At 32.4% G+C, this 18,829-nt stretch overlaps 1 protein-coding gene across 1 annotated transcript; it reads right to left on the reverse strand.

Annotated features, from left to right (window-relative positions):
- Positions 1–388: 388 nt before the first annotated feature.
- Positions 389–14,189, reverse strand: Mgat1 (Mannosyl (alpha-1,3-)-glycoprotein beta-1,2-N-acetylglucosaminyltransferase). The gene is made up of 8 exons (XM_074180553.1): positions 13,996–14,189; positions 13,531–13,937; positions 13,270–13,474; positions 12,802–13,030; positions 10,217–10,321; positions 3,542–3,632; positions 3,316–3,486; positions 389–948 (listed from the first exon to the last, which is right to left on the reverse strand). Exons 2-8 carry the CDS (start codon positions 13,903–13,905, stop codon positions 835–837), a joined length of 1,290 nt encoding a protein of 429 aa, XP_074036654.1. The 5' UTR covers positions 13,906–13,937; positions 13,996–14,189; the 3' UTR covers positions 389–834.
- Between the last annotated feature and the right edge of the window lie 4,640 nt (positions 14,190–18,829).

Consider the following 18,829-nt stretch of genomic DNA (forward strand, 5'->3'; position numbering starts at 1 on the left):
ACTAAAACTTTTTACATTTATTCACTAGGTTAGAAATAAAATGAAGCATTCTAGTCTCAGCTAGCGACGAGCATGGCCATTCAATTAGATGTTCGAATAAATTATAAACACTTCAATTCAAATCAATTTATCATGCTGAAATGTGGAAACCTCAGATTCAAAGTCAACTTGAAAAATATTTGTTATAGCAGGTTACTTGGCAAATTTATTTTTGTTCCTCTACAAAAACGTTTATATTTCTTTGCCCATATCTAATTGATTACTTATTATTGTAACCCAATTTATTTTTTTTTATCAATTCATTTCCCTTCTATAAATTTGCAAGCCTCTTTGGGAATAAAGTTGTTAGATGCTCTACTGAAGGATTAGAGAAAAAATGTCCATGAAGTCACAACCATAATTTGCTCATTTATTTATCACCATTATTTACAAGACATGTGAATTTTACTTTTATATACAAAAGTATTCAACAATTTAGTACTTATAGTATAACAATTGAATTTTCAAAAAATCCGTTTTGGAGTCAAAAATATCACAAGTGAATAATAAATTAATTAACTAAGAAGAGGAAGAGATATACAAAAGAGAGAACAATTTGCTTCTGCACCCACTGCTGGTACTTTGTTAACCTGGACTTCTGGGGCATGCCAGCACTTTCAAACTAGTTGTCTTACTATCAACTCTTTCAATTCAAGAACACTAAATTCATAAGTGGGTGAGGTACGCTAAGTTAGAACTCCCAAAATAGACAGAAACATTTTTTATTGCTGGCAGCCACATTGGACATAAGTACCGTAGGTAGAGGCACCATCCACAATCAGTTGTAATTATTAATTAACTCCATGAAATGTTGTAGCCTGTCCATATTGCATCAGGTGTTAGATGTACCATTTTTCCTTTAAAGTAAAAAGTTACAATTCCTTTATAGGCAGTCCTTGGTACACCACTCTGAAAAGTTAATAATAGAGAAATAAATTTTCATCGATGTAAAACCTTCATTATACTCATTAAACTGTTACCAGTTTTTTGTGGAATAAACTTTTTAGTTTTCTACTTCTCTATCATAAAAAAAACTAGAGGAAACTTCCAAAGTAAGGAAGAAAAATAAATAAATGCAATAAAAATTCTTCATAAAAATATATAGATCACAGACAGGAGTTTCTTTCAGATACAAACTGGAAGATACTTCTGTGTATGCTCTACGTATTGTTACGTTTTCCCCGTGGGTTAAACAGTAATGGACTACACTGTACAATAATCAAAATTATCTTTATTTTACTGTTAATACAACCAAAAACTTTAACCAAGACTTCAACTATTATTCAAATGTCTATTGCCTTATTAGATCGCTTTGTACTGTCCGCGAAACTTGATTTGACCTCTCATGCGAGTGGGTAGCGTTTATGCATGGTAATCGAAGTAACTCAAAGCCGATATCAAATTCGGGTGGTGTGTATCGAAACGGCGCGAAAACATAGAACAACCACTGAACGTTGGCCACGTCACAATTGATTTACGACGGCCAGCGGTGGTCGCGTTATCTTTTTTTAAGGGGATAATTCACAACAGTATTTTTTTAAAGGAATTTCAATGTAATTATTTTCTGTCTTCCTTTTTTTTAATGTTTCCAACATTTTTTGTTCAACTGCAATGATGAAGTAGAAAGCCGAAAAAGTTTTTTTCCCCTCCTAAAAATGTTTACTTTTAAATTCGTGTTTTCAGTTATTATGGACATAAAACAAAAAAAATTTCAACATTGACAGTTTTGCAAAAGACACTATATTATGATCCATATCATACCACATGCATGTCTTACAAGTCTGTATAAACGTTGATTACAAATTATATACAAGTCTTAATATGACAAAGAGAGTCCGGAGGACGTCTTTTTGTTTGCTTCACCAAAAACTGATGGTAATTAAAGTAGGTTTTTCGGTAAAAAAAAAACAATTTGTGAGATTTGTTACATGTCATGGATTATATCATGAGCTTTAGGAAACATTAGAGTACTACTTATGTTTTGGAAATATGACGAGTGTTATTTTGTCTTCAATTTGTGTTGGTATCTGGAAGTAAATTAGAGATATCATAATTTAACTGCAACATTGTGGTGTCATCGGTAAAACAGATTACTCTAACTAGGTAAAAGGTAATAAAATGTCATTTATATAGACACCAAAAAGGGACGATTCCAAAATGGATCTCTGAGAAATTTCATGATCCACAGACATTTCATTTGATACATTGTCATTTATGAATATTTCCTGTTTTCTAGAAGGGAGGTAAAACTAGAAGAATTTCAGAGCTGTTTCTCTGATACCACAAAAAGTTTCTCAAGTAGTAAATGATGGTTAATTAACACAGTGAAAACCTTTGGTCAAGTCCCACAACGGTAAACTGAATGATATCCATTTTCCAAGTTTCTAATCACCTGTTGGATTACTTTTTATGAGTAGGTGGGGCATCTATTTTGTATGAATGCAAATAGATATTCATAAATTGATGTTCTGGATTACAGAAGGCAAGCCATTTGTGGACAACCAATATCATGTCCAAAAGAATATGAGAAATATCCTGAAAAGGACCAGGGCAAATTAGTTTAGGGTACAAGATTGTTGGATTGGTTGTCATGAAAATATGGGAAGAAAAATGCAATATGCTCAAGAGGCTGCAGTGCGAGACTCGGACGAAATAAATAAGTCAGGCGGATTCTGAATAACAAATTCTGAATTCATATTCAGAATGGAGTTAAATATATAAAGTGCAAAATCTACAATGGGGAATGTTCCTCATTTGGGATGGCAACAACGCCTATATCAAGTTGAAATAATTTATACGTAGCTAGATATTCTACTTTAAAAAAGGAAAATTATCTTTATTAATCAACAATTAAGGCAAAATATAAATTATAGTTCAATACCACCTCCACAAGCCACATAAACAACAGTTGTTTTGTTATTTATTATATAGAGGGGGATAGGATAGGTGCACAAATAGTCATATGTCACAAAATGACTCGGAACATAAGTAAACAGAACAGCACGCCTCTGAAATGTCATCTTTGTTTGTCTCATACAGGTAACAAATTCATTGTCCTTTATTAGCTATAATCGATGTTGCCAAATGGTGAAATAGAAACGAATCCCTTTAAATGTTGAATGCATCATTTCATTCCTCTTTTTTAAGTATTTAAATGATTTTTTTAAGAAAAAGGTTGAAATGATAAGTTTAAAATGCATTGTTTTAGAGCTCCTACCTGATTTTCGTCAGGAGGAACATTCCCCATTTAGTGGAAAAAGTTAAAATTCCATTTACCTTAAAATCATCCATCAGTCCCAACTTTTTTGTAATTAGCTTATATTCTTCCTTTGTTTTATAAATAATTCTAGTGGGAACATTATGTCTCACCTTCCCGTCTTTGAGATCTTGGTAGTTTATGATTGGACTTTGGTACACTTTTCTTACAAAACCGTTGTCATAGTTCTCCTGAAGAAAACATAATGTTAGAGCTGAAAAAAATATGGTTCAACTATTCACAAACCTTCAGCAAATAACTAAGGTTCATCTTTGTGAAAGGCACAAATTCTTCATTGAGTTTTATGAATTTCAGATGTTTTTCAAAGAACATTCCACTGAAAACAAAAAAAATATTGAAATGTTTTAATATATCAACATGTATATGTGAAAGATTGAAAAATAACAAGTATATGCGTTACAAAAATAGTCACTTCTATGCTAAGGAGAGTGCTAATGATGCAATTGTTTACGAAATGCTATGACGTCATTGATGCCTTATTTGAACTAATACGGAAAACAACAATAACACATCAATTTCTTCGTATTTTCTCTTATCATATCGACAACCACAAGATCTGCTGACATTACCTATCTCAAACCACATGATTGTGGTGTAACAATAGTATTCTCAGTAATAAAAGATACGAGTCGCTTGCAGGTAACCCATTCAAAAATCTTCAGTAGTGAGGGTAAGGTCTACAGTTATTTATATAATTTTTTTATCCTTTATTGTATACAGGAATCACCTGTGCTACTTTCTAGTTTTCCAAGAAGATACCCAATATCAAACAAACTCATGGAATGTTCATGAAAGTATATACATATATAAACAGATCAATTCAAACATAAATATCTCTATATTCAATAAAAAAAAATTGAATTGTTGAAGAAATCAAATATCTCGGGTTCATACAGTGTGACCCATTTTTAATGGAAACACCCCCTAAAATTTGAAGTTGGTAACCGATTTTAATTTTTTTTTTTTGAAACGTCAAGTACTAAAAGGTCTACCTTGAGACAAAATTTGAAATGTTTATTAAACTTTCAGGGCATACTACGATATTTTTTCTTAGTTGAAAATCGGGATTTTTTATTAGCGATTTTTTTATTGAAAAAATCACTACGCCACTGGATTCAGAGTGCCTCTGAAAAAATCACTACGCCACTGGATTCAGAGTGCCTCTAAACAGGTGTGACCAAAATTTCATGAAAAAATATTCATTATTAACAAAGTTATGACAACTCAAAAAATTGAAAACTCACACAGCTAACAGTCACAAAAAACACACTATATCAACAGATATAGCCATGAGAATATTTTTTTATGATTTCAACAAAAAACAAATAGCGTAAATATTTTTAATGAAAATAACGGAATTACATTCAAGTTTTCACGCAAATTAACTAAAACTAAGACCTAATATTTCAATTTAAATCTTAGTTGCCATGGAAATGATATTACAGTTTGAGACTTGTGAAAGATTTAAGTGTACTATTGTCAACAATATTCACTTTACAGTTCTTCGAATTATTTTGTGTCATGGCTGCAAGATTGAGCGTAAGAGAGAAAATTGAAATTGTACGCCTTTCGGGAGATGACGTTAGAAGTGCTAGAGAGGTTTGTAGAGTATTTAATGAGAGACATCCAGATCGTCTTCGTATTAGCTGCGGTTCGGTAAATAAAATATTCAATGAAACTGGTGCAGTATCAAAAGTGATGTTAAAAAGTAATCCTGTACAAAGACGAAACAGGAATGACAGGAATGATCAAATCATTTAAGATTATTTCGGAAATAATCCTAATGACAGTATAAGGAATGCCACTTTAGATTTGAATATTCCACGAGAAACTATTCGGAGATGTCTCAAGGCGAAGAATATTAAACCTTTCAAGACAAAATTTTTACACACACTTCAAGAAGGCGACGAAGCAAGACGCCTGGAATATTGTTTATGGGCCCAAGGGGAATATTCAAACAATAGAAATTTCCTAAAAAATATTTTATATACCGACGAAGCCAGTTTCACTACAAATGGAGTAGTGTCATCACAGAATTGTCGCTATTGGGCAGAGGATAATCCTAACTGGGTAATAAACTGTAAAAGCCAGTATTCCCAAAAAATCAACGTCTGGTGTGGGATATTGAACGAACGAATTATTGGTCCTTTCTTTTTTGAGGAAAACATTAATGCGCAGAGGTTTCTAGAATTTTTAAACACAGAGTTTTGGGATGCTATTCACGAGCTGCCAATCAATGAACGATCAAATTTAATTGTCTAGTAAGATGGGTGTTCAGTTCATTATGCCAGAGCTGTGAGGCAATGGCTTAACGAACATTTTCCAAACCGATGGATAGGCCGTGGTAGTCCGTTTATAGAGTGGCCACCCAGATCTCCAGATCTCACAGTTTTGGACTTTTTTCTCTGGGGACTTCACACACAAAAGGTTTACGAAAACCGCTCAAGAGATAGAAATGAACTTTGTGCAAGAATTCGACAGATATGTGCAGATATTAGCCCTCAAGAACTAAGGAAGGTAATTAGAAACATTCGTAAGCGCTACGACACATGTACCGAAATACGTGGTGGATTAGTAGAGGCTACTAGAATATGAGTTAGAATTAATTGTTGCACTGAATCGAAACATTTCGAAAATTAGTTATTAGTTACGTTTATTAAAATTTTTTGCTTCATTGTAAGTTGAATTGTGTGAATGTAATTCCGTTATTTTCATTAAAAATATTTACGCTATTTGTTTTTTTTTTTTTCATCTGGCGGCACTTTATTGTTGAAATCATAAAAAAAAATGATATATTGTGAGTGTTAGCTGTGTGAGTTTTCGAATTTTTGAGTTGTCATAACTTTGTTAATAATGAATATTTTTTCATGAAATTTTGGTCACATCTATTTAGAGGCACTCTGAATCCAGTGGCGTAGTGATTTTTTCAATAAAAAAATCGCTAATAAAAAATCCCGATTTTCGACCAAGAAAAAATATCGTAGTATGCCCTGAAACTTTAATGAACATTTCAAATGTTGTCTCAAGGTAGACCTTTTAGTACTTGACATTTAAAAAAAAAATATTAAAATCGATTTACAACTTCAAATTTTAGTGGGCGTTTCCATTAAAAATGGGTCACACTGTATGTCCCAAACACACTGTAATTTTTTGCACCTAAAATATTTATTTTTTCCCCTTATTTTGATTTAATATCTAAAAAGCACCCTGTTTTTAAATCGAAATACTCATGTCAAAATATGTTTTTTTTTTCAGAAACATTTTTTCACTAAAATCTCTAATTTATAATGGTGTAAAGAAATATACATTACCATAGCAAATTTTCTCAGAAAAAACTCGAAACCAAAATTTTTTTTCATCATTATGTGATGAATTTATGCTATTTATAAACATTTTCCCTTTCATTACTTGAAAAATGTAGGATTCTGTGTTACATTAATGAACAAAAAAATTTCAAATCCATGAAACACAGAGATTGCAAAAAACATGGGAAAATAGTTCGATTTCTAAATTCAAAGAAAGGATTTAAAAGAGATTATACCAAAAAAATGTGACTGTTGCAATTTTTTCCAGTAAAAAACATGATTTATTAAATTATAATTAAACGTTTGTCACAGAAGATTTCATAATATATAAATATGCACATGAATGTTAGCATTTCAATTTAGAAAGTTGCTTGAAATTGTTTTTCCTTTAATTTTTGTAATATTTTCTTCCTTTCCCAATAGGTTCACCATCATACTACTATTTTCTTTCATTTTTTACCTTTTTCGAAGGCTTCGCACTGGCCTATATATACAATAAAATCAGCAAAAATTATTTTTCTACTTAAGAATTCGTTCCCAGTTATCTTATTCAACTTCAGTTGAAGTCTATACAATTATTCAGCTAGTGATTACTGTGAGAGTCTACTTTCATTACTAAAACTCAAAAGCATTAAGGATTTACAAAAATTTCAATATTGAGCAGGGGGTATAAATAACACCTGTCAATACAATGCTTTTGGTATTAACTGGTTTTGGTTTCCTTTAAAATCAAGAGAGTACAACTCGTGAAAATCCTAACCTCCTAACTCATACCAACTATAGCAAAACTATGAATTCCATGTTTCATAAAGGTCTGGTCCAATATAATGGAGTACTTTCAAATATTAAACAAAATTCAACTTTGAATTCATTCAAATCAAACCTCATGAAGTTAATAAAAAGCTGTAGGCCACTATTCCAAAAATACGGTATTATGACATTACCCTCCTTATATATATATATATACAGTGTGTCCAAGATAAGGATCCTAAGCATGGGAATCTCAGTACCTGTTGGAGATACAGCTTAGGTTAAATTAGGAAAAAGTTGTGTTCTTTAAAGCTTATTTACATGCCGTTTAGAAACTTGAAGAATTTTCATGGCTTGCTGAGATATTTTGGAAAAACGAGAATTTGACAATATCAATTTTATTTTTTTCTGACTTTATTTGAAAAGATATCAAAAAACGAATAACACTTTTTCATTGGCACTTTCAAGGTACTACACGATGGTATTTTTAGTTTTTATATCCGACGTTTCGTTTTCAAAAACCATCATCAACTTTATTTTTTTAAATAGCCCGAAAAAAAAGTACACCCTGTATCTGATTCCATTTTTTATTACGAATTCAACGATGTAACACATGCCATTGTTTTCTTTTTAGTTTAAGGGAAAATTAACGCATTTTTTATTTAATTCAAAGGAGGTGTTCAAACAGGTTTCTGTTATTTTCCAAACATAAGTATGATCTTCTAACTGTAGAACTTAAAACATCACGTAACATCTCTGGTGTAATACTGTTAAATGCGACAGTTACACATTCTCGTAACTGCTGTTCAGTTTCAAAAGAATGTTGGTAAACCCGGTTTTTCACAAAACCCCATATGAAGAAGTCCAGAGGAGTTAAGTCAGGGGATCGCGCTGGCCAAGACACTTCACTAAAGGTTCCAATCCACCTTCCAGGAAATCGCTGCGAAAGATACTCTCGAACTTGTCTAGAATTATGTGCAGGAGCACCGTCTTGTTGAAACCAACAGTTATTGACCTGTGCCAGAGGTAAATTATCTAAACAGTCTTCTACATAGTTTTGCAATAAATGATGGTATCGTTCGGCGGTCAAAGAATTATAGTAAAAAAACGGACCTAGTATTTTAGTTCCTAAAATTGCACACCACATATTAAACCCAAAAGATTCTTGATGTCTTGATATTTTCTTAACACGCGGATTTTGCTGAGCCCAGTAATGCGTATTACGGCGGTTGAAGATACCATTATTAGTGACCATACTTTTGTCGGACCATATTATTTTTGAAGGGAAATTATAATCTTCTCCACACGCGCGTGTATACCATTCGCAAAAATTTCGGCGCCGTTCGAAATCCCCTGGTTTAAGTCCTTGGCAAATCCTAAATTTATAGGGGTGATATCTATTTTTACGCAAAATAAATTGAGCTGTGGATTTGGCTACTCCTACATTATTTTCGATTTGCCTAGTTGATATTTCAGGGTTCTCAACAACTGCTTGTAAAACATTATTTTGGGCTTCTTCTGAAGATTCCTTTTTTCGAGATAAAACAGGCTTTTTAAATGAACCATATTCTTTTAAATTTCGAGCCAGCTCTAAGAAAATGGACTTACATGGCTGCTTTCTTTCTGGATATGTATTAAGATACATTGCTGCTGTATTTACAGTATTTTTGTGGCACAAAATGTAGCACGTTAGCATGTCAAACTTTTCTTCATGGCTATAATGCTCACCCGGCATATTCGACGATAATAACACAATATTATCTATTCAACAATAAACAATAATAACGACAACAGTAACAATAACTCTAAAAACAACAACTCGACAAACAGGCTAACAACAACGACAATTACTATTTTATCGTGTAATTGAATGATATTTGACAGGCTCGGTGACAGGTATTTACGTCAAAGCATTTGTTTGCAACGCCTACTTAAAGATTTTTTTTAAAATAGAAAAAATGTAATTTTCCTTTAAACTAAAAAGAAAACAATGGCATGTGATACATCGTTGAATTCGTAATAAAAAATGGAATCAGATACAGGGTGTACTTTTGTTTCGGGTCATATAAAAAAATAAAGTTGATGATGGTTTCTTGAAAACGAAACGTCGGATATAAAATCTAAAAATACCATCGTGTAGTACCTTAAAAGTGCCAATGAAAAAGTGTTATTCGAATACCTTAACCTCGATACCTTAACGGGGAGATGAGGTCAACTAAGAAGAAGAACTCAGGTAAAACTCAACAACATTTAAGTAGTAGGTAGTAGAGAGTTTATGGACACTCTATATCTGAACACGTAACGAATACCATTTTACCAGTATAGTAAGAAGTGAGTTGAGCAAGGTCAACAATACTTCTGAACACGTAACAGCACACCTAGATAATGACAAATGAGATTTTGTCGAAACGTCGGTGAAATTAGAGATAATATCACATACACGGATCAAATACCCGGAAAACCAGTTCAGCATATTCCTATCCGTGAAAACTTCAGATTTCATATATATATATATATATATATATCTATAAAATCCATAAAAATAAACATAATTACTCACTAAATTCAAATTTCCATGACTACCACACTCGTTATGCATCTACACTATTGCAGAATAATTAGATACCCCCCTATTCGCATGAGAATGCTACAAATGTAAATTACATGAATGTTGTCAATTAAAAAAGTATGTCTATGTCTTTGTATGTTTTTTTCAATTCATTTATATCAACTAAACTAGTATATATCCTACTCGGCACCAATTCGTACAAGTTTCTGAGGGTGATCATTCCTAAACACGAGACAGCTGGTTAACGAAAAAGATATCAAACAGGTATGTACTTACTTTGAGACACCAGTTTTCCCAAATGTCCGCGTTCTTGAAACCTCTGGGCGAATACAAGATCTATCTTTTCTCTGCAAGGGTTCACGAATCCAGTCATCCCAATACCTAAAATAATATACCTACCTGTCAAAATCCTGTTTTTTTTAATAATGGACTCAGTGAACAAGCTAAAGTTCTCTACTGTTTCAACTGATGTCATTTTTTTTCAATCATTGTTTTTATTCTTGTGATAGAGTACTATTTGTATATATGACGATATATTTATAACTTTTTTTGTTTTGACTTTCTACAAATATTTGTTCAAATGTATCATGTAGCCAATAAACTATTCTATTTTATTCGAATACATCACACAGAGCAAATGTTTTAAAATTTCTTTACCGGTAATAATAATAATATTTCTTAGTCTGTTTTTAGACAGGTGCAAATTCATGAAGTTATCTCTATCTTCTTGAACAACAATAATACCATGAATGAATCTTTCATCATTATTTTCTTAGATAACTTTTAGAATCATCTGAATGGCAAGTTTCAAAACTTTCCATTCAGATGATGCATTAACATTACATGTTAATGCCTTGGAAAGCAATGAGAAATTTCTCAATGATACAAGAAAATAAATTCTTTGAAGTGAAAACTCCAAATTTCTCAATGAGTTGAAAACTGAGTGCACAGCCATAGCGTATCTTGGGATTGAAATGAATAAATCATATGAATGTACATTCCTAAGCCAGGAAATATATATTGAAAAAGTTTAATATGTGTCAGTGTTATCCTGTTAAAACTCCAATTGTGAAATATCACAATGTCATTGAGTTTCAAAATTACAAAATTCCTCCAAGTATTCCTTTTCAATCAGCCGTAAGCAGTCTTGTATATTTATCAGTGGCTACAAGGTCTGATATAGCTTTTGCTGTTTACTATGTGAAGGCAAGATAAATCTCTGTGAGTTCCTCTGAGACAAAGTGACGACAGTTTCAGTACTGCTTGCAGAACTGGTAGTTAAAGTACATTCAGAACTTGAAAATGACATAATTTAATAAATTGTGCTGAACTTGTTCAATATTTAGTTAATGAATGTGTAAAGTGGATTCCACATAAGTGAACAGTATTCAAGATGTGTTCTCACAAAGGCACAACATAATGTTTTCAATGAGTCCATGTTTGTGAAATTAGCAGTAACTATTTAGATGAATCCCAGAAATTTTAAAGCCTTGTTTATGATTAACATGAAATGTAGATTGACCCTCGTTAGTTTCGAACATGGTCTCTGATGTTGCAAACAGAATCCAATACAATATTACTATTGTATTTCTCGATAACTTTACAATCACTGATATTCATGAACATACCATTTAAGCATCACAAGTTAGCAATGCTGTCCAAATAACTTTGGTGCTTTAAGGCATCAGCACAAGACATATATGAAAGAATTGAACCATTAGAAATACAGGACCTTGTCATTTATGAATACATCGAAAAGTAGCGGGCCTAAATGAGATCCTTGAGGAACACCAGATGTTACTACTACTTATGTGGACATGAAGTTATTAACTCTGATGATTTGAGTTCTTCTAATTATATAATATGGCTGAACTTGTCGAATGCTTTGAAAAAGTCCGAATAGAATAATATTCAATTGTTCCTTCATAATAAAAACCTGTTTCCAGTTGTAGACAATGTCAATACAATTACAATTCAATACACGGTCAAATTCAAAGACTACACATTATGGATAAACATGGCAAGATAAGGGTCAATAGTATTTGTAAAGGAAAATCAAGTGTACATAACCTATTTTAAGACAAAATTGAGAAAAATATTGTATAAAATCAAGATAGAATCAATCCAACTGGAAACAAGACTCCAAGACATCCGGCAAGTAATATTGAATGTAGGAATATTTTTAACAATTTTATTTGAACTTCACAATTATTTCATTGTTATGATTGTAAATTGAAACTAGTATGATTAACCAATTGAAGAAATACAGTTCAAAAAAAAAATTAACAATTATTAACCACATGGATCAACACTTGTACTTACCAACATTCACTCAAATTTCCATTTATATGCTATTATGTGGAGACCTTTTGCAATATCAATTAATTTCCAAATTTAAACATTGAAATTTCATCTTGATAATGTAAAACAGAGTCACGGGGTATGCGCTCAGCATCTCTGTCACTGGAATGTCGCAGGACAATTGTTTCCAACAAAACATTTAACATAGTTAAGGGTCCAACTGATCACACCAGGGTCTTTTTATCCACATCAATTCAAAAATATCAATGGCAAAAAGAAAACTATAGTGATAATGAGTTGAAAGTGAATAATAATAAAAAAGAATTCTAACTGAAATTATATGTGTCTATAGTTGGAACAGTACTGACTGATATAGATTTTTTTTATATACATCCAAAATGAAGAAATGGAATTTTTCTGGTTTAAACATGGTTGACGAAACTAACTAAACATGTTGAAACTAAGTGTAACGTTAACCAATATTCATAGCAAATAATGCTGTTGCAACATACTCCATAACAGATTCATGAGATTAAAGCAAATTATTAAACTATACTTACGCTCTTGGCCATTTGCTGTAGAGTTCAAACCAAATATTTTTGGTAAGCATCCAGCCCAAGCCAGGGAAGAAGTCAGTACGGTAAAGTAAATCAGGTCTATCAGTGTTAACAAGACCTTCCTTACCATTGTCATTCCAAGCAGAAATACACCAAAGTGATGAGTCTTTCAACAGAAGAGGATAAGTACCAATGAAGTATTCAAAGAAATCTGGAGCAACTTCCAAATCATCTAAAAAATAAATATGTGATGAAATTGGCCAATACTTTATCCATAACTCATTCAGGTAATATTTTATTGCGAGATTTCATACTCTGGAGTAAGAGAATGCTTGATAAAGTTGCTGTATGGTGAAACACGTGTCATGGTTTTGTGAACTGTCCAGTGGAAATTTCAGAATAAAGTTTTATTTGAATAAAAAATAAATTTCATACACATACTTACTTTATTCAACAGTAATGGTATCTTACCTTCTACTATGATTACTGAGCTAAAGTTAAAATTGAAAAACATTTGGTTTAATGCCCAACCATAATGTCTTGCTATTTTGAAATACCCCTTGAATTTTTTTTCTTTTGGCGGAACTTGAATGTCTGATTGATCTGGCTGTTGTATGAGTGAAATTTGAGAGCCATACTTTTGAATTGCATTTCTAGTTTCTTCATGGCTACAGTCCTAAAAACACAATTTCAATTCTGGTGAAACTGGATGAAAAACTGAAAAAAAGCCACCTGACTAACAATAATCGGAAACTGATCTGGATCGGGCCTGTATTGAATCAAATTATCCAAACACCTGGTGACAGTAACTCTATTGCAGGCAAACACCAAAACTGGTATTTTAACATCTTGCAGTTCTTTCTGATCTACTATATTTGGGTGTATTTCACCTTTCTTTTTAATTTCTAGTAACTCCTGAGCATCTTTTATTACAACATTGTTCTTTTCAAACTCTCTTGATATGCCTTGTTCCAAAATCACAATTTGTTTAACTACATCAGAAACTTCATTGGAATTGATGGAATGGTATGGAAAAGTTAAATATAATACAGAAGTCCATACAATTAATAATAATCCTATAACTAAATTTGTGCGTTTTATTCGCATATTATATTCAAATTTTATTTTGCAGAGCAGCACTGAAAAGAATAGTCAAGTTATGAAAATGTAGTATTACATAATATTAAAGTTCCATACCATATCAATCATATTGCATTTGGTAACCTAAATATCAATTTATTGTAGCCCGATTTTCAACTACATTATAATATATCTCGGTTATAAACTACAATCCACAACAAATTTATAACCACCCATAAAGTCGAGATGTCAAGAAGTCATTCTCAAAGTGATTGAACTGTGAACGAACAACGAACGTACTCAGCACAGAACTAAAACTTATCAGTCACTCAGTGCAGTCTGTGGTGCAGTGTGATCGTGAACTGTGAACCCAAGAAGACCCAAAACAGATAACATGAATTGTGAGACGTAAACGGAGTCTGGAGGCAGCCGTCGCCTCACTTGGTAACCTACGATATGATCATATTTCAAATCTGGCCGCGATTGTTGATGTCTAATAATACAGTTCGCAGGGACTTCAACTTCATCGTTCATAATCGACAACGACAACACATTTATCATGTGCAATGTATTTAATGTTTATCAACAATTTCAATTTGTTTCGTTTTTTTTATTCCACTTTCATGTACACAGGAATTCACAAATTTTCGATAGATTTTTATTATTTTATTTGTGATCAATTATGAGCACCATAATAGACGATGATAGAAATAGTGATAATGTGGTACTGCAGGTTTTTCCTGGTTTTCTTGCAGCTGAAAAAGCAAATGTGCCACTGGAATCAATGAAGTTACCTCGGAGCGCCAATTGATTTTTGTTGTTGTTTTATAATTTCATGATTTGTATTTTGGAAGAATCACAGTAACTAGTAATAAAGCTATTATGACCATTGTCACATATATTTTATCATGTGAAATATATCTAATTTATTTCATCAAATTCAATTTGTTTCGTTTTTTATTCCACTTTCAAGTATATTTGGATTTACAAATTACATCTTACAGTTGCTCTAGACTTTATTTCACTATATAGTAGTTTCATTAGTTATACTGTGAACGTGCTGGGAGTGAACGTGAACTGTGAATGCAAGACCCAAAACAGAAAACATTAAGTGTGAAACATAATAAATTTTGGAGTATCAAGGCAGCCATGATATATGTCGTCGAGTTTTCAGGGTGTTCTGATTATTAGATTTATTGGTGGAATGATTGCCATCTCTACTCTTGAATATTAATTTCATACCGACTTGTCGTATCAAGGCAGAAGTCTTTGTCGAACAATTTCAAAATGTTGGCGTGATCATTGGTTCGGGAAAAGGGTTCGAAAGGCGCAGTCTTATAGAAAAAATGAAAATATAAATGGAAAAATAAGAATGAATGGCAATCTAACATCTGAGGCCTTTGGAGAGGCCACTTACCCGAACAACTAGTATAAAACGACTCCGGCACACGAAATGCATCCGGTAGAGATAACATTACTCTGTTCACAATGTCACCCGTTGGTCTGCAGGGCTAACCATCCTGTAGATACAAGAAAGGGGCTCCCACAACCGACTCACTTTGTGGTGTCAGAGGTAAGGTGGCAACCCTGGTAATGATAATAGACGCTTTGAGTGGTGGCATGAGCCACCATGTATTACTACGAGAGCGAGGAGAGTTAATGACGAGAATGCATACTCTGTGGTGTGAAAGAGATCCGGAGCATGCCACCTTTTTCACCCAAAAACTTAGGGATTATAAATCTTACCTTCGGCGGCAGTGATATATATCTCCTCCATAACTTGCTAACGAAGCTGTGAAATTGGCAGTTCTACCACAAGTTGGTACGGCTGAGACACGATCATACCACCAGTAGAGATAATCAGAATACGCAAAGCGCTTCACTGAATCGGGATCTTGAACAAATGTCAATCGAAAATGATGACATTTCGCCTATATAGTAACCATAGAACTATAACTTAGACTTTAAGTTATAGTTCTGTGATGGTAACCCTGTGCCCACAAAAATCTTCAAAATTTCAAAAAATACGGGAGTACTCTGAGATTTGAATTATCGTGAATAACTTGTGTGTCACTAACACGTGTCCTTTGGCTTAATGCACCTCAATGGAAGCATATCATTAACATAGAGAGAGAGAGAGAGAGAGCACGTGTTCTAGCGAAACGCATGCGCAAATATTTATTATGTTGCATCTCTGAGTGTTGCATGCATCAGAGTGGCCGTGACGTCATTTATACATATATTCCAGCTGTGAATCACACAACGTCTTGGCCACACCGCGTCACAGTGTTCTGGTACACTGGTTTTAAAAATGGCAGCTACATTTGTAATATTTATACAAAAAAATGTACAAATACAATTCTAATTGATTTTGGAGAAAAATGAAAGGTTTGTTTTTATTGAATTCTACATCTGACACAGTCATTCCATTCTGGCGAATCATATTAATAATCACGTCACTACGAATCGTTTTTGAGTACACACTCAGAACACACTGGAATACGATTTAACACCAGAAAACACTTTTGGGATGCTTTGCTTCTTCTTCTTAAGCAGAGCCAATCAGAGAAGAGAGAGAGATAGATAGAGTTCTTCTTAATGTTAATTTATTTAAAAAATGTTAAATCACAGTAAATTAACTTTGGACACAAATACCACAGCTTACTTACTATACAGCTGAAACACTCTCGGCGGCACCTTTGAAGTCGCAGTCTACGAGTAAGCGAGACAGAAGTATTGCTTTCTCTGTCGCACAGAGGGGAAAAGTCAGGGCCTGATTAAAACGATTATTTATTTAAGTAAAATTTTTAATTTCTGCCTGACAGGATCGGATTATGATTTTTTGAATCTTAATTTTAATATTACGATAAAACTAGGTTTGTATTTGGAGTTAATAAGGATTATTAAAAAATACATTACTCAAACTGATTTGGAAAATAATAAAATTTCGTTGTTATAGATTAAAAGATCTGGTGTGGGCCGACAAGAAGCGATTTATAAAATTATGGTCAGAATAATTACGATATTAGAGTTGTTATCTGTAACTTTACGAAAAGAATAGTGATTTATGAAAGTCGTTGATTGTGCAATAATGTTGTTCCTAAGGATTTAGCTTTAGCTATTCTTCTTGAATGCTAGGTCATTATTAAGGTCCTTTCTCAGCTAGCAAAATAATTAAGATTTTCGCGTCTGAATTTTAATGTTCGACAGAGTACTTACAATTTTGCATTTATTGCTTGTGACAGGCGCACAGTGATGCAGTCAATATAATCTCAGTTTTTTAGGGAGAAGGTCAAAATAATAATAAAATGAAGTTGTGTAGGTTAAGTTTTTAATAAGTTGTATTGCCCAATAATTGAAAACTAACAGGTGGAAAAGAAAGTAAATAAAAAATGCTTACCTATTGATAATACTAATGATTTATTAACAGTAATAAAGAATACAACATTCATTAATACATAAAAAAAACTCAATAGACAAAAAATAAAATCAAAAATTTAATTACAACTTACGACAACAAATTATAATATATTTTGTAGCAATAAAAGTACCTACAGATATGTTACAAATTTCTCCATATTATTAGTTTATTTTTGTTGATATTTCTAAAATTACCATTTATTGTTTTTAAAGTGTAATATATTCTAACTCGTAAATATAATCTTACTACAAATTCTTTGGGGAAATATTTACAGGGATGGTTAAAAGACAAATGGTTACTTATATCTAAAAGAGTATTGCAAATATTACTTTTAGTTGCGAATTTTTCAAAGTTTCCTTGAAATATTTGCTCTATTTTACAAATTAGTTCCAGAAAATCGTCATTAGGCATTTGCAAATTTCCGAAGGTGTCCTTATTCGCATTTTCATATGCCTTAAGAAAACAGTAAAAAGATGAATCATCTAGTTCATCATGGTCTTTACTATAAGTATTGCAAATATCACAAGAGTGGATTTTTAACGCTTTATTTAAAAGGTACCCACACACGTACCGTATAAATTTTTTTTGCAACATTTCATTATTTGAATAATGCATGCTATTTATTGCGTCTGTTTGTTCGGGTACTTTATCCGTTTCCTGAGATACAAAATCGTGTTTGCAGTCAGAAAGCCTTAAAAGCATCTGATCAGAATCTGCCTCACAGTTTTCTGTACCTGAATTAAGCAAGTTGACGCATTGCAACTTTCTAAATGTTCTGTGGAACTGTATTGCTGTTGGGTTAATGCAGTTCCCATTTTCACTTCTGATTTTACCGAAATGGTTCTCCAGACAGTCTTGGTTTAATCTTCGTGTAAGTATATAATCAAATCCTGCATTTTCCCGAAGATAGTAAAATAACTGAATAATACTGTTGATTGAAATTATAAGGCTTTTGATGAATTTAATTTTTTTGGTAATGCTCATATTATTTTTGTCTCGAATTTCAAGACTTTTAAAGAACGACAAACAATCCATTAGAAACTCTAATTGAAATGAGTTTGCTTTAAAAGCAGCATTATATTTTTTTGGGTTAAAGATTTGTGAGGAATTTAAAATATGAAATAGTTGATCTACTCTATTAACAAATTGAACAGTTTCAGTCGCTTCTGCGGGAAGGGAACCAAATCTAATATAAAAACTCATACCTACATGAACTGAGTAACTAAATACTTGGGTGGCAAGTTTTACCTTCATTTTTTGGAAACTAGTGGGATAAATATGAGAATCGGTTAATTTAGGTGCTGCTTTAACAGGTAATTTTTTATCTAACTCATAGAAGTCTTTAATATATTGCCACGAAATTTTTTTACCATTGACATGGTAAAAAAAGTTTTCTAAATAAAAACCAGTATTTTCTGGAGATATTTTTAAAATATTTGACAATTTGATATTGTTGGACCCCATATCACAAGTAACTGCACAAACATTTAATCCCACATTTTTTAATTTTTGCACAGCTTCATTTAATAG

Source organism: Leptinotarsa decemlineata, unplaced genomic scaffold (genome assembly GCF_025532065.1).
Source record: "Leptinotarsa decemlineata unplaced genomic scaffold, Ldec_3_MD MMD2_tig00026299_RagTag_RagTag, whole genome shotgun sequence".
NCBI classification, from domain to species: Eukaryota; Metazoa; Arthropoda; class Insecta; order Coleoptera; family Chrysomelidae; genus Leptinotarsa; species Leptinotarsa decemlineata.

Excerpts from the sequence above, each read along its gene's own strand:
- Mgat1 (XM_074180553.1), bottom strand. The coding sequence starts at position 13,905 with ATGCGAATAAAACGCACAAATTTAGTTATAGGATTATTATTAATTGTA. Across the intron at positions 13,475-13,530 it reads TTCCGATTATTGTTAGTCAG|GACTGTAGCCATGAAGAAAC; the intron begins GTGGCTTTTTTT and ends TTGTGTTTTTAG. Across the intron at positions 3,487-3,541 it reads ACCTTAGTTATTTGCTGAAG|GAGAACTATGACAACGGTTT; the intron begins GTTTGTGAATAG and ends TGTTTTCTTCAG.